This window comes from Delphinapterus leucas, chromosome 8, assembly GCF_059928025.1.
Source record: "Delphinapterus leucas isolate spDelLeu-1000000601 "Yukka" chromosome 8, BTC_Dleu_Yukka2, whole genome shotgun sequence".
NCBI classification, from domain to species: Eukaryota; Metazoa; Chordata; class Mammalia; order Artiodactyla; family Monodontidae; genus Delphinapterus; species Delphinapterus leucas.
This window is the reverse complement of record NC_143136.1, coordinates 112,607,642-112,624,109: the sequence shown is the minus strand read 5'-3', so window position 1 is coordinate 112,624,109 and position 16,468 is coordinate 112,607,642. Positions and strand designations below refer to the sequence as shown.

At 57.5% G+C, this 16,468-nt stretch overlaps 1 protein-coding gene across 1 annotated transcript in view; it reads left to right on the top strand.

Moving 5' to 3' along the window:
* GLI2 (GLI family zinc finger 2) overlaps positions 1 to 10,529 on the top strand; it is a 41,330-nt gene extending 30,801 nt beyond the window's left edge. The window contains exons 8-11 of the mRNA XM_022565511.2: positions 1,312 to 1,476; positions 2,778 to 3,056; positions 4,560 to 4,896; positions 6,346 to 10,529. Coding sequence (XP_022421219.2) covers positions 1,312 to 1,476; positions 2,778 to 3,056; positions 4,560 to 4,896; positions 6,346 to 8,774 — 3,210 coding nt within the window. The 3' untranslated portion in view covers positions 8,775 to 10,529. The remainder of the gene's footprint in view (positions 1 to 1,311; positions 1,477 to 2,777; positions 3,057 to 4,559; positions 4,897 to 6,345) is intronic.
* Positions 10,530 to 16,468: the final 5,939 nt, after the last annotated feature.

Here is a 16,468-nt window from a genome sequence, read left to right as displayed (position 1 = left end):
CCCAGGAGATTGGATATAGTTCCCTGTGCTATACAGTAGCTTGATTACCATAATTTTGTTGTAAGTTTTGAAATTAGCAAGTGTCAGTCTTCCAAATTTGTCCCTTTTGCAAGATTGTTCTGGCTCTTCTGGATCTTTTGCAGCAAGTTATTTTCTTAACACCCCGAGTGGTAGCAAACCATAGCCCTCTGATATGAGCTGTGAACTGCAGAAACAAATAAAAGGCATTGGAGCCAAGTGTGCCCAGTCAAACTGGTCAGGAATAAAGGGGAGGATGTGAAGAATGAGACAGTTCCTGTTGGGGTTTACGTGTTATTCTGGGGGCAATTTTCACAGCTACACTGGATGCAATTGCGGTGTGTTTGGAATAGGTGCCCCCTGCAGTGATCCTTCCTCCCTCCCTCCCTCCCTCTCTCCCTTCCTGCCCCTGTCTCTGGCTCCCTCTTTTCTTCCTTTCCTAAAATGTTTACTGAGCGCTGCACATGTTTCTCTTCGTCAGGCGCTAAGTCCTAGGAACACAGAAATCAACAAGACCCAGAAAGTACCTGCTCTCCAGGAGCTTGTATCCTAGTGGGAAGGCCAGATAACAAAATGATTAAGATAATTATAAACTGTGTTAGGAAGTATAAAGGGAAAAGGGTGGTATTATAATTAAGAAAATCAGAGAACTGCTCTCGGAGGAGATGACCTCAAAGACTGAGAGGGAGTGGGCCAAGCCAATGCCGGGGTGGGTGGGGGTGGGAAGGAGGTTCCAGCCAGAGGGGACAGTGTGCGCAAAGACCACTCGCCGGGAAGAGCTCAGCGGGATTGGGGAGCAGAAGGGACCGAGGGCGAGGATGGCCAGCTCCCTCAGGGACGCAGAGGACCCTGGATTTTATTCTCAGCACATTCAATGCACAGAACAGTTCTAATCAGGGAGTGGCGTTGGGAAACAGTTGACGAGAACATTTACAGAGTTTGTAATCATATGGGAAGAGTCTTTACAATGTGCTGTTGATTTTAACGAGCAGAATAAATAACTGAACGCTTGAGATGTTCCCGATTTGGGTTTGAAAAACGTGGGGGATGAACTGCAGAGTCCCCAGAATGAGACTTGCCTGGGTGTCGGCTGTCCCTGGGCCGTGGACGGTGTCATTTTCCTGTCCCTTCCACGTTTTTGCGACGTGTCATTTATATAATCAGGAAGGAAGGTAGATGCTGTCGCTGAGATCCGTGCGCCTGGCTGCACGTGCGGGGCAGAGCGGGCCCCCAGGTCAGGCTCCCTGCGGTGGATATGGGGCGCCCTCACTGACTGAACCCGCCTCTTCCCAGTTTGAGGGCTGCTCGAAGGCCTACTCCCGCCTGGAGAACCTGAAGACGCACCTGCGCTCCCACACAGGGGAGAAGCCGTACGTGTGTGAGCATGAGGGCTGCAACAAAGCCTTCTCGAATGCCTCGGACCGCGCCAAGCACCAGAACCGCACCCATTCCAACGAGGTACCCGGCCCCAGGGAGGCGGGCAGCGGGCACGTGCGTGAATGCATCACCCTCATCCCACGGCTTCTAGACACCCGTAGGCCATTCGGTGGCCAGGTGCCACTTCCCTCTGCCCCCTGGTGTGGGGACTCAGCATGCAGCGGCAGCCCTGTCGCCCCCACCACAGGCTGGCAGCGCGGATGACACGCTCCAGCCGCTCGTGCCGCCCGGGCCTGCGGAGCTGTCGGTCCCTCCCCGCGTGGAGCACAGAGCAGCCTCTGTCTCTCCAGGTAGCCAGAACCCCAGGCAGGGCTGAGGGAGCCCAGGGAGGAAAGTCGGGTGGGAGCTCATGGTGGCTCTGTACCCGCCTTCCGGTCCCCGCCCAGCCATTCAACTGCTGTCACTCAGGTAGACTCAGGAAAGGATGTTTCTAAACGTTTTGATACATTTTGGACCCCAAAGGGACTTGCTCCAGTGCTGGTAGGAAGTTCGAGGACTTCCCAAAGGTATCTGAACCCCTCAGAGTGTCTAAAGACAAGAGCTAGCCTTGGATAGGGGTGTGTGTGGGTATGTGTGTTTGCAAGTATGTATGTGCATGTGTGTGGATGTGGATGTGTGTATTATGTGTGTGGGTGTGTGGATATGTATTTGTAAGTATATGTACACGTGTGGGTGTTTACATACGTGTGTGTGTGAGTTTACGTGGATGTGTGTGCTTGTATGTGCATACGTGTGTGTACCTGTGTGCATGTGTGCATGTAGACAGAGTATGTCTATATGTGGATGTCACTTGTGTGTGTGTGTATGAGCTCAGGACCGAGGTTCAGAAACCCTGGGTTTTCATCCCACTCCTGGGTGACTTGGGGGCAGTGTCTTTGCCTCTCTGAACCTGTCTTTCCTCGTGAGACAGAGCAGGTGTTCGTGCTGTGTCACAGACGTATAACGAGGTAATACACTCGCTACTGATACCAAAATGCCCAGCGCCCCAATCGCTATGCGGATCACACCAGGCACTGTGTGTCCCCTCCCTCTACAGGCTCTGATCCATGTCCCCGGTCCGTGGTGGGGCGCCCTTAACCACAGGCTTACCTGCAGGAAAAGGTGGCAGGCGAAGCCGGCGGGGCGGGGCTCCCTGCGGGGCGGGACTCCTGTGGGCGGGACTCCTGCGGGGCGGGGCTGACGTGGCTCCATCCATGGCCCCAGCGCCTTCCGACAGTGCCGCCAGCTCTGCTCTGCCTAAGGACGCGGCTTCGAGAAGACGGACGATGCTCCCACGCGGAGTCTGCCTTCCTGTCCCATCCGTAACGCCTCTTCTCTTCCAGAAACCCTACATCTGCAAGATCCCAGGCTGCACCAAGAGGTACACAGACCCCAGCTCCCTCCGGAAGCACGTGAAAACGGTCCACGGCCCAGATGCTCACGTCACCAAGAAGCAGCGCAACGACGTGCACCTCCGCACCCCCCTGCTCAGGGAGAACGGGGATAGCGAGGCCGGCGCCGAGCCTGGCCGGGGCTCCGAGGAGAGTGCCGAGGCCAGCAGCACCAGCCAGGCCGTGGAGGACTGCCTGCACGTCAAAGCCATCAAGACCGAGCGCTCCGGGGTAAGCAGGGCTGCGCAGCAGAGGCCCGGTCCATACCCCGCCCCCAGGAGGCCGTGCCCAGCGGCACCAGGGGCGCAAGGATGTCCCTCCTCTCTCCAGCTCAGCTGGCCCCCATCACCACCTTGGGCCCCCATGGAACCTGTTTCGTGCCAGGTCCCATCCTGCTGGGCAGGCCGTGGGTGACGGGGATGCCTCCCCCGACGCGGTCAGTTTGCAGGGGGTGGGGCGGTACCCGGTGTCTGCCTTTCCAACCAGTACCCGCCGCCGCCGCAGCTGCCCCCGCCCCTCTGTCCTGTCTCTGCGTCCTTGCCCCTCTGGCCTGCACCCCTTTTGTTCTAATCACCTGTTCTTTGTCTCCACCTCTTTCTCCTGACTGTACCTCCCTTAAGGATAGACGGTACTGAGGTGAGCGGAGCAGCGGGGTGGGCTCTGGGCGCGCTGGCGTGAGTGAGGGGGGCTGGGGCGCTTGTCCAGGCTCCTTACGGCCGGGAAGGCAGGTTCGGGTACGTAGACCGCAGGCACCGCAGGTGGGGCCGTCGGAACAGCTCGAGGCTGGCAGCAGGGGTCAAGCTTGCAGGTCCTGGGGGAAGCGGTGGGGTCCAAGCCCACGTGAGGGTCAGGGCAGGGTGGAGGTGTGAATCTGGACTGTGGAGCAGGGCGGGCCTGACCTACGGAAGGCCTTGAGTGCCAAGGTGAGGGGTGTGGGCCGTGCTGTGTGCAGCTCCCCTGGAAAGGTCTGGAATTTGGGAGCCTTTAGGTTAGAAATGAACCAGGGATGCTGCATCCCAGGTGAGCCTCATTTGGGCTCAGATCCCAGGTCACGGTGGAGGGAGCCCAGTTTCTGTGGGGTTCCACCCTGTACACGTGTGCCACCAGCTCTCGCCTCAATTCACCCTGTTGCAGAGGGAGGGCTGGTTTGGGGTGGCCACTCAGGTCAAGGGCGAGGGCTGTGTCCAGTAGCTGCACCCTCCGCGGTCAACCCTTCCCTTTCTAGCAACCCACCTCCGGCCTGCTGGGCAGACGACAGGTAGCAGGCCTTCACCGTTTCTTACTTCATCGAGTGGCCCACCCCCATCGCTGTTGTTGGGGTACTTGAGTCTCCTCCTTCCTGTCAATTTCACGCGGCTGCGGCAGCCTCTGTGGGGCTCAGCTTCATAGGGTCCACATACTGACAGCTCTGCAGGCAGAGAGCTCCGGCCCAGATGCTGGCTGGGAAAGCTTAGGAGCATAGCAGGGGGCTAGGGCAGGTGGGTGGTGGGTGCCTGGCGATTACCCGCTGCCTTCTACTCGCCGGGTGGTCTCCATCCATCCACTGACTCTCTCCAGGAGTCAGGTTGGGTCCCGCTTACAGTTGGGGAAGTCGAGGTTCAGAGCAGTGATGCTTTGAAAGCTCCTCCATACGGCAGCTTCCTGACCCCGGGTGTGCAAGGGTGCAGCGTGGGTGGCGGGCCGGTGGGTGCTCGCACCCTCTGAGTCTGTGCCTTCTCACCACGCTCCCCACAGTTGTGTCAGTCCAGCCCCGGGGCCCAGTCTTCCTGCAGCAGCGAGCCCTCTCCTCTGGGCAGTGCCCCCAACAATGACAGCGGTGTGGAGATGCCGGGGACAGGGCCCGGGAGCCTGGCAGACCTGACGGCTCTGGAGGACCCACCGCCAGGGGCCGACGCCTCCGCCCTGACCACCCCCTCTGCCGGTGGCCTGCAGCTGCGCAAACACATGACCGCCGTGCACCGGTTCGAGCAGCTCAAGAGGGAGAAGCTCAAGTCGCTCAAGGATTCCTGCTCATGGGCCGGGCCAGCTCCACACACCCGGAACTCCAAGCTGCCCCCCCTGCCGGCAAGTGGTGAGTGGAGGCCCCGGGCGTGCAGGTGGGGTGGGAGGGAGCCCAGGGCAGCACGATGAGGTTCATACCCACCAGGCACCATGTGCCCTAGAGAAGATGGATCTTACAAGCCCATTGCACAGGTCAGGGAATTGAGGCTCAGAGAGGTGAAAGTGCTTTGCTCAGATCGGTGGCAGAGCTGAGGCTCAGCCCAGGCCTGAGTGGCTCCAAAGCCCATGCTCCTCCGACTACACCATACTGCATCCACATAAGCCCCAAGGCAGGCAGACCCAGCTCAGCCTTTGCTCTCCTCGTGAGCCATGCACTTGCCTACCAGGCACCTGCCGCGCACACCACGGCAAAGGGCTCGGCAGGACAGGGACACATTCCAGGTCCCTGTGGTTAGAAGGCCAAGTTACGAGATGCCGAATGAGCAAGCAGCGCTGAGGACAGAGCTCAGTGTAGCTCGAGAGAAATCAGGGCAGCTGGGGAGGCGCAGGGAGGGCGTCACGGAGGGGGCAGCCCTGTGCTCAGCCTCAGGAAGCATTGGCCAGACTTTGAGGTGGAAGACGCCTTCACCAGGCATTTCTTGAGTGCCACTGTGCCAGGCTGCGTGCCGGGCGCCAGACACCTTGAGGCACTGAGCCTCCACACTGCCTTCCAGGGCCCAGTGTGCACCGTGGCACTGAGTTATTAAGAGGAGACCCTGAGAGGCACCACCTTGCTCCTCCTTGAAGGGGGGATTCGTTGCCCCAGCTGTCGAGGGAACTGCCGGCAGATGGCCTTCAACTCCCCACCTCTCCAGAGATTGCCTGGGGTGCTGACAGCTGCCTCACCCAAGGTCACCCCTCCCGGCATGGCCCACGTCCAGGGATAGATCTCTGCAGGGCTGTAGAGGCTGCTCAAGGCCCAGAGCTGCCTGTGAGATGAGTCGCGGCTGGCGGTGGGCCTGCGTTGCAGCTGTCTTCTCCCTAACCACTCTGCTGCCTCTCCACACCACCCCGCCGTGGCTGTGGGTCTCAGGACAGTCCCCCTAAACAGCCTGATGGGTAAACTCAGTCCCAGAGGAGCCCACATGGCAACGCCCATCCGTAGATGGTGGGGATGCAGGGAGGCTGTGGCCAGGGCCCTCCTGGGCTCTTGGGGATAACCCAGTGCTACGGAGAGGCACATCCCATCCACAGCTGGAGAAACTGAGGATGGGGCCGAATGAGAACGCAGGGCCAGCCAGGCAGTGCTAGATTGGAATCGGGCCTCCTAACTTCCACTAGCCGCCCTGGCAATGAGTGCCACCGTTTGCTAACTGTCCCTTCCTCTCTTCCTCTTGTTGAGAAATCATTGGCTGGGTTCCTGCTGCGTGCCAGGTCCCGTTCTAGGACTCTGGGCCCAGCAGCCTCAGTGTGGCCCAAGCAGGCAGTGTACCGCCCCTTGTCCCCAGTCCCCGCCGCTGACCCCTCTCCTCTCCCGCAGGCTCCGTGCTGGAAAACTTCAGAGGCGGCGGCGGGCCAGCGGGGCTGCTGCCCAACCCGCGGCTGTCCGATCTGTCCGCCGGCGAGGTGACCGTGCTGAGCCACCTGCAGGAGCGCCGCGACAGCTCCACCAGCACGGTCAGCTCGGCCTACACCGTGAGCCGCCGCTCCTCGGGCATCTCCCCCTACTTCTCCAGCCGCCGCTCCAGCGAGGCCTCGCCCCTGGGCGCCGGCCGCGCACACCCCGCCAGCTCCGCCGACTCCTATGACCCCATCTCCACCGACGCGTCGCGGCGCTCCAGCGAGGCCAGCCAGTATGGCGGCAGCGGTGGTGGCGGCCCGGGGCTGCTCCAGCTCACGCCCGCCCAGCAGTACAGCCTGCGGGCCAAGTACGCGGCAGCCACGGGCGGGCCGCCCCCCACCCCGTTGCCCAGCCTGGAGCGCACTAGCCTGCGGACCCGGCTGGCGCTCCTGGATGCGCCCGAGCGCATGCTGCCCGCTGCCTGCCCGCGCCCGATCGGGCCTCGGCGGGGCAGCGATGGGCCGCACTACGGGCCAGTGGGGCCAGCGCCCTCCTTCCCCCATGAGGCGCCGGGCGGTGGGGCGCGGAGGGCCAGCGATCCCGGGAGGCGACCCGACGCCCTGGCGCCCCCGCGGGTGCAGCGCTTCCACAGCGCCCACGACGTGACCCCGGCAGCTCTGCCGCTGCCCTGCGCCCAGGGCCGAGGCCTCCGTCTGCAGAGCCACGCGAGCGCCGACGGCGGCCTGGCCCGAGGCCCCTACTCGCCCCGGCCACCCAGTATTAGCGAGAACACAGTGATGGAGGCCTTGGCGGTGGGGGCGGACGGCGTGGGCCCCGAGGTCAGCCTCGGGCTGCCGGAGGACGACCTTGTACTGCCCGACGACGTGGTGCAGTACATCAAGGCGCATGCCGGTGGCGCCCTGGAGGAGAGCGCCCCAAAGGTGTACCCCCCGGAGAGCACCTTCTTCTCCGAGAACCCCAAACTGCCCAGCCCCGGGCTGCACGGCCGGCACACGATAGCGGCCGCAGACTCCAACGTGGGCCCCTCTGCCCCTGTGCTGGGAGGCTGCCCACTGGGTTACGTGGCCCCCTCCAGCCTGAACAAAAACAGCATGCCTGTGCAGTGGAACGAGGTGAGCTCCGGCACCGTGGATGCCCTGGCCAGCCAGGGGAAGCCTCCGCCCTTCCCACAGGGCCACCTGGCGGTGGTGCCACAGAAGCCAGCCTTCAGCCAGTACCCAGGCTACAGTCAGCAGGGCCTGCAGCTGAGCCCCGGGGTCTTGGACAGCTCGCAGCCACACCTGCAGCCCTGCAGTGGAGCGCCCTCTGCGCCCAGGGTAAACTACGTGCAGCAGCTGCGGCAGCCAGGGGCAGGTGGCCAGTGTCCCAGCATGGCGGCTGCTGTGAGCGCCCACCCTGGCTACGGCCAAGCCCATGCCCAGCTAAGCCCCCTGGGTGGGGCCCCGCACCAGTTCCCCCGGTCCTGCAGCAACATGGCGGCCAAGCCAGGCCACCTGGGGCTCCCCCAGCAGATGGAAGTTGTCCCTGACCCCGCCATGATGGGCAGCAGCCACAGGGAACTTGACATCCCCAGTTCCAGCCTGGCTAGGATGCCACCACCTCACCTAGCCCAGAGCTACCCACAGCAGAGCCATCACCTGGCCACAGCCATGAGCCAGGACGGCTACTGCCAAGGCCCCAGCCTTGTGCCTTCCCACCAGCCTGGCTTCGTGGGGCCTCAGCAGGGCCCGACAGGGGCGGCCGGATCGAGCTTCGGCCTAGTGCAACCCCGGCCACCCGCAGAGCCCGGCCCTGCTGGCCGCCGCCGTGGGGTGCGTGCGGGGCAGCAGCTGGCCTATGCCAGGGCCTCTGGCCACGCCATGGCTGCCCTGTCAGCCGACCAGGAGATGGCAGAGTCTGTGCCCAAGGGGACGATGGGCGGCGTGTTGGCCCTGACTCCCCAGGCACCCCCCCAGGATGCGGGCGGGACCCAGGACCGCAGCACGCTTTACTATTACGGCCAGATCCACATGTACGAGCAGAACGGAGGCCTGGAGAACCAGGCCGGCTGCCAGGCCATGCGGCCCCAGCCTCCGCAGCCCCAGGCCTTGCCCTCGCCAGGGCTCAACCAGGTGTCCAGCACTGTGGACTCCCAGCTACTCGAGGCCCCCCAGATTGATTTTGATGCCATCATGGATGACGGCGATCACTCCAGCTTGCTCTCGGGAGCCCTGAGCCCCAGTCTCCTCCACGGCTTCTCCCAGAGCTCCTCCCGCCTCACCACCCCGCGCAACTCCCTGACTCTGCCCTCCATCCCCACGGGCATCAGCAACATGGCGGTCGGGGACATGAGCTCCATGCTCACCAGCCTGGCCGAGGAGAGCAAGTTCCTCAACATGATGACCTAAGGCCCCGGCGCCTGGCGCTGTGCGGACCCCGAGGAACCAGCGCTTCCCAGAGCGCGGGCCTTTCGTCCGTTTCATCTTTTTCCCCCAAAAGTATTAAATAGGTCTGAGGGAGTTTGGCCAGTGGCTGGTTCAGACCACAGAGGCTTTAAGGGCAGGTTTATGTGCGTCCTGTCTGGTCTTCTTTTAGATTATCTGTCGGAACTCTGAAAAAAGCCTCAACAGAAAAGGCAAGGCAGGAATGCAAAACTCGTTTACACAGCGCTTCGCAGCCTTTGGTGTTTATAGGACCACTCTGTTCTGGCTTTGTCACCTCTGTCATCTGGCTAATGAGGGATTACGTTGGCCCAGGGCTTTCCAAGCACACGTGGAAAGAGGCAAGAGGAACCACATTTGGATTTGAATCTGAAAGCCATACTAGGTATTCTAATCCAGGAAGATAAGTTTCTTGTTCCAGTACCTGCAAAGTAAAGGAATTCATGGCCCACCGGAATTCTTCTATGAAGCTTAATTCTTGAGGCCTCTAACATCCCTTGCCATGGAGTGGAAAAAAATTTTTACCTGGATGATTTGGAAGCACATCCTGATTCCGGGTTTGGTAGAGCAGGCATCTCTATCCCGCAAAGCTAAGTTTACAGCTGGCCGACTGCCCAAGTGTGTGTGGATGAATGAAGTATGGAAGTATCACCCGAAAAAAGGAAAGAAAACAGTGTAATACTCAGGACAAGCCCAGAAGCTACCCTGGCCTCTCCAGACCATGTTTACAGTGTTCATGCGTGTAGAATGTAGCCCTTCCTGAAAAGAACACATTTCTAAATACCTCGGGGCTGCCGGAGCTGCTGTGGGTTAAGGATGGCCAAGGTGAGCTGAAAAGCGTGGCCTGGGACCTGGGTAAAGTGAGCGCACCAGGGGCCCAGCTTCAGGCTGCCCTGGAGGTCTCCCAGTAGGACGAGGAAGTCGCGTGTTTACCCAAGCCTGTTTCTCCAATGCACTATGCACCCACTTGACCATGGATAAACCCCAGGGCTTGACAGCAACCTCCGCCCAAGTTCCTCCAGGCCATGCTGTCTGCTCGCCAGCAGCCCAGTGACCAACCCCCTAGCTACAGCATGCAGTCGCGGTGTCTGTGTCTTCTGGATTCCCTTCCCGCCACCCTCCTGTTCATTTCACAGAGAACGATGATATGCATGGTGTTCTCAGTGGGGGTGGGAGGGTGAAGGGGTTGATTCTTGGGACTCTGAGGGACCATCACTGAATTCTCCTCTTCAGTGTTGGCCAAGCCCCACCTGGAAATGGAATTTGCAACTGGCATCAGAAGACATTGTTCCCGAACATACAGTAGGGTAAATAGGTGCATCCTCCCTGCCACACACATGTACAAACACCGCACACCTTTCCCATGTTGAATTCGTGGCAACCTTGCCAAATCCACCTGCACCACTATGAACTTGGAACCGACTATGACCCTGACTTCTACCAGGACAGGGCCGAAACCTCACCTGGGACTCTACATCCCAGAACAGCAAATGCTTTGTCAGTGTCCAAAGACAAGGCCAACTTCAAACGACAGCCCTGGGACACCTCGAAGGCTCTGGGCTCTGTGTGGTGCACGGTCTTTCCCCGCGCTAGGATTTCACTAGCTGTTCCCAGCCTGTATATTGTCTGTACAGAAGACAGCATCCCTGAAAATACTGTAGGTGAGTCATCCGGTCAGATTTATATGTCCAAAACATTTTTAGCTTTTTCTACATGCGATGAATTGAGATGACATACTCAACTTGTAAATAAGTCTTTTTGTACATTAAAAAAGTAATTTTTTCATAATTTATTTGGTCTATCTGCTTCTTCCTTGACAGTAGTTAATGAAAACCTGGGCCGTAAATTCGGTGCATTTGAACGGAAACGAGGCTATATTTTTTTCTCAGCAGCGTCAAAATTGACTATCCCGCCTTGGCCAGGAAATGTTTAAAGCTGGGACTTTCACTGCCTGTTTGTTTGTTGTCTGGGGCGGGGGGGCCGGGGTTTGACGCGGTACAGGGGTTGTCTGGCTGCTCTTTCAGCCCGCTGGACGGAACGTCTGTGTTGGTTTGCTGACTGGTTGTTGACACGAGGTGCAGCTGTGGTCCCAAGCCCCCCCTTGGACGAGCAGTCGGATGAGCACGGTTGAGTCTTGGGGAGTGGGGAGAGGAAAACAGGCGGCCCCCTGTGCTCTGGTGCAAAAGCAGAGTTAGAGGGAGCAGGTGTACCACCCAGATACCCAGCAACCAGCCTGGGGCGAAGGGGCCAGTGGGGAGCAGCCAGGTGCAGGACTCTGAGCCCTGGGGGGGCGGCCCTGGCAGGTGCACAGAGGACCCGGGTCTGGAGAGCCAGCAGGCTGCCATCAACAGCGTTTGGGCTACTGCTCTGAGCCTCAGGGGGACTGGGGAGGGGGGCCGTAAGGCCTGGGATGAATTCTGGAGCTGGGAGGGGAGAGCGCAGGACCGGGTTGCCAGGGGTAGAAGGCATCTTCTGTAGGGCCAGGGATGCTGTGCCTCTGCACTCCCGGCCCGGGCCCCTTAGCGCGCGCTTCGCTCCAGGAGAGAAACTTGGCACCCAGCTCGGAGAGTCAGGAAGCCAAAACCGCATGCGGCGCATTCGGCTCAGAGCTATTTTTGTGGATGTCATGGATGCACGGAAGAAGCCTTCTCTGATAGTAAGTGTAGGACACCCCCCTCCCCCCCCCCCCCCCCCGCCACCGAGGGAAACAGAATTCAAAGGTTTCCTTTCTGGGAGCGTCCCAGAGTCTTCACCGTGCATTAGGGGAAGCTTCACGTCTGCGGCCACATCTTCCTGGTGGAAAGACTACAGCCGACTCCCAGCCCCGGGGAGCCCCTCTCTTTGAGGGGGGGACTTACTTAGCTGATTGCACGCTCCGGAGGAGGAACTGAGCGTACCTGGCTGGGCCCTTTCCTCTGCTTCTCTCAAAGCCCATCCTCAGGCTTCACATCTCCCCTGCTTCTTAACGTGCTAAAAGTCCCCGGAAGCAGCTCCGCCCTGCTTTGGGGACGGGGGAGGCCAGGATGTTCGATGCTGCCTGAGACCGGATGGGCCACAGTATTAAGAAGCCCATAGAAGCCACTCAACGCAGCCACGCGCTCTACGTCACTTAACCACAGCCGCGGTCGTGCTGCTTAAGAATACTCACGCAGCCTCAGCACCAGGTCACAGCATCTGTTTGGCTGATGAATCTGGGTCCGCTGGGATTTGACTGATCCCGGTTGGGCTGGGCTGGGCAGCTCAGCTGGGAGCAGCTCATCCAGCCGGCTTGGTGGGGGCAGCTTGGCCGTGCTCTACATGACCCTCATCTTCCTCCCTGGTCAGGAGGCCGGCCTGGGCATTGCCTTCTCAGGGAATGGCAGGAGCATGAGAAAGCAAGCAGAGAAGGTCCTGCCTCTGCTCAGAATCAGGGCACCGTCCGTTTCCCCGCATTCCTCTGGCAAAAGCAAGCCACGTAGCCAAACCCATCGTCAGCGACGGGACGTGTCCTCCTTCCACGGGCGTGAGGGGGACAGAGTGCCTATTTCTCAGCAATAATACAGTCTCCCATGGTCCGCCCTCACAGCCTCATGTCCCTCCCACAAGCAGCATACACTCACGCAAGACCCCAAAAGTCTATCCAATCGGTCATTGGGCTCGAAGTTTAAGATCGTGTGGTCTATACCTGTTCTGGATGCGTCTCTTCTTGACCCAGAGCCTCAAGAACTAAATAGAGTTCATACACACACCCAGCGCACAGAGTGTACCAGAGCTAGAATCGCGGCAGTTGCCGCTCCTGTCTCAGCCGCTGGTCCACAGCATCTGAAGTCCTGCCGGGGAAACGTCGCCAGTGGCCCTACCCTGGGTCACCCTATTCCTGGGTGGAATGTTCCCAAGTCTGTTGTGCTCTGGCGTCCACATCGGGGCGTTCTTTGTTTTCCATCTGCCTTCCCACTTGTACAGAGGGCATTGGAAAGTATACCTCGTTGGGTAGCAAAGTACTGTCCAACCCCTTTCTGCCTGAAGAAGGTTGGGAGCCTGAGGTCCTTTATGTGTCAAACACCCTCACTGTGCTCCACACTTTTGATACATGTGCCCACGCAACTCCCTCAAATATGGCGGGTTTTGATATTTCATTCTAGTCCACCCTGTGCGTCAAAGCCACACCTGTAATTCCTTTGGCGACATGCCCCCTCTCTACCTTGATTACTGATACCCCACATCAGGCTGTGTCTAGGCACCGCATTGTCACTGAAGGGATATTCAACAGTCACCCTATTCCTTTCAAGGACCACAAGACCAAGGGCATTAAAATCAAGAGCATACCCTAGGGCTTCCCTGGTGGCACAGGGGTTGAGAGTCCACCTGCTGATGCAGGGGATGTAGGTTCGTGTCCCGGTCCGGGAGGATCCCACATACCGCAGAGCGGCTGGGCCGGTGAGCCATGTCTGCTGAGCCTGCGCGTCCGGAGCCTGTGCTCCGCAACGGGAGAGGCCACAACAGTGAGAGGCCCGCGTACCACAAAAAAAAAAAAAAAAAAAGAGCATACCCTAGACTTCATCTTTACTCTGAGGCTGTGCCTCACTGGCACTGCCCTGGACTAGGTCTCTGTGCCCCAGGCCAGAGCTTCATCTGAAGATCTTGGAGCAGCAGGAGAAACAGGAAATAAGGAATCATTTCATTTTCTAAATTCTGCTTTACACTGGCTGGTTCCTTTCTGAACTCATCTCTTACTTTGGGTACCTTATCATTTACAGCTCAGAGAAGCTGCTGTTTATAATATTCTGCCTGGAAACCAGCCTGCCGAATTCCACGAATTCATAGAAACGTTTTCTCCCTCCTCAAAGAACATAGGCAGTCATTTCACCAACTATTTCTTCACCACATCACCCAGGTCACCATTTTTCTTGCCATGTTTCTAACCTCCTCTAAATGTTCTCACTGCCCAGTTCCAAAACTGTGCTCATATTTGAGGACTTTGTGACAGCAGCCTCCCATTCTGGGTACCAATTTCTGAGTAAGCACCAGTAATGCTATCTAATAAAAACCACAAAAGTCCTGAAACATAAAACACCCAGCATTTATTTAGTTCAGGAGTCTGTGAGTCAGCTGAGGGTGTTGCCCTGGGTGGGCAGCTGAGGCAGCTCAGCTCTGCTCCTGGGCCTTCTCCCCTGGACCCAGAGCATTGTTTGGACATCATGTTGATGGCATAGGTTCAAAAGCGCAAGTGAAAATACAGGAGGCCACTTAAGACCTGGGCTTGGAGCAGGAGGCAGGTCACATAACTGAGCCCCAAATCAATGGAAGAGGGAAATGCACACCTCCTATAAAATTATCGCAGGTCGGTATCTGAACAATAATCCAACCTCCCGCATCAGACCAGCTTTGATCATAATAAGACTGAATTGTAGCCTCCATCTCTCTCCTCACCATCTTAGTTAGCTCTGAATCCAACAGGGAGGAGAGTGAGGTCATTCATTGTGGCCCAGCAACCAATGACGTGCCAAAGTCAGCTTCTGAGCCGACGATGTGCATGTCTTCCCGACTCTATTCAGAGAGTTCATAGCGATCACTGACATTGGCCGTGTAGGGAGAATTCATACTATGGAAATCAGCAAACACGACCAACAGGGCTTCCTGCCTTCAACCGCAGAGAGCTGGTCGTTAAACATTTGCCAGTGTACCTAAGAGCATGCTAAAGCCCTGTGAGTTGCCAACAGCCTGATATGTCCAGAGGTCTCTTCTAAGTTTCTACGTCCCCAAACCCATTTTGTGGGAGAACTTTTTAGTCCAGAGTGCCATGGGCTTTCAGATGTTAAAAGTCATGCAATCTATCTTCTAATATTGCTTATATGTAGAATCTAGAAAAATGGCACAGATGAGCTTATTTGCAAGGCAGAAGTAGAGCCACAGATGTAGAGAACAAACTTATGGATACCAAAAGGGGAAGGGGGGTGGGATGAATTGGGAGATTGGGATTGACATATATTCACTACTATATATAAAATAGATAACTAAGGAGAACCTGCTGTACAGCACAGGGAGCTCTACTCAGTGCTCTGTGGTGACCTACACGGGACGGAGATCTAAAAAAGAGTGGATATACGTGTACGTATAGCTGATTCACTTTGCTGTACAGCAGAAACTAACACACCGTTGTAAAGCAACTCTACTCCAATTTGAAAAAAGAAAAAGTCACGCAATCTGTTGTTCAGAGGAAATTGACTAGCTGAGGTAAAGGACACCGATGAAAGTGGAGCTGATCCGCTGGTGGTGAGAGCAGGAGACCAGAGCCCGCACTCCGCCCCCACCCCCACCCCCACCCCCGGGTCGCCCCGCCAACCAGAGCAACACACACATGGGCCCACAGGGTGGAGTTTGAAAACCAAACCTCTAGTTCGGCCCCAGATGAATTGAGGCCCAGAAAAATGAGCACATTCTAAACTTAGGATTAGGACTCCTGCTTCTAGAATCCCGGGAGGAGGCTGGCTACCCCAGCACCGCTAGCACAGGCATGGCCCATATGTGCTATTCAGTCCTTTCCTTCTTTCTGGCTCTGATGGTCTGAGTTAGTCCTTTGAAGGAAAGAGCAGTGTCTGATCCAGCCCATGAGAGCCCATCAGTGGTTTTGATTAATTCTGCCGAGTTTAGTTCCAAATCTGGTGGTTCTGGAAAACTTCACAGAGGTGGAGTGAACCAAACCTTAAGAGATGAGTAGAAATTGGATCTTGTGAGCGGCCCTTGCAGAATGTATTTGAACGTGAGACTATGTCTGCAGTCTACAAAGAATTCTGAACAGAGACCTGGAGCTGTAGAAACCTTGAGGTGTCCTTAAGAGGTATTGGGGTTTGTTTTTTAAGTGGATTGGGGGTTAGGGGAAGGGAGGAAGAAGCCTGTGACCTGGCAGGTGGGGACCCGAGGTTTTTGGGCCAGAGTCTCACCGTAGAACTAGTAGCTGTCTTGAGACTGTGAGCTGAGGGTCTCTGATGGGCCCTTCCAACTCCAAAATGCACTCCACTGGACTGCCTCGGTTCCAGAAAATCTATTACTGAAGCATGTTTCCTCTGGGTGCAAGCACTGAAGTCCACTGAAAAAGACACCATGGTTACCCAGTTCATTCAAACGATGAAGGAATGCGTGGAGGAGCCCATGGCAACATTCTAAGCCCTCATCAACTGCTTCCTGAGCCACCTGGGGATTTCTTGCAGCTGGGTAGGCGTGGAAGACCTGCTACATGGTGGCAAACTGGTCTTTCTCCGTGCAGGGGACCCACGTTCGCTCATTAGTTCAAGTTCAGAAACACATTCTCTGAACTCAGAGGTCATCTGAGGTTACTGAAAGGTGATCCGTCTTCAGCTGCTTCTTAATCTCCTCCGTCTTCTCCTCATTTCCTCCTTCTCCTCCTATTTCTTCTTCCCCTTCTTCCCCTTTCCCGTCTCTTCCTTCCTTCCTCCTTCCTTCCCTCCCCTCCCCCATCCCTCTCCCTCCCCCTCCTACTATTCCTCTTCCCTCCTTCCTGATGGTCCATTTTCTTCCTTTCTGCTTTTAGAGCAGAGCTGCTGACAATGGATTCTCTTCGTTTTCCACCACCTGAGAGCATCTATTTTACCCCTCCCCCTCCCCCATCTTCTTCTTCTTCTTTTTCCTCTTCCCCTTTCCCTTCTCTACCTCCCTTTCTCCTT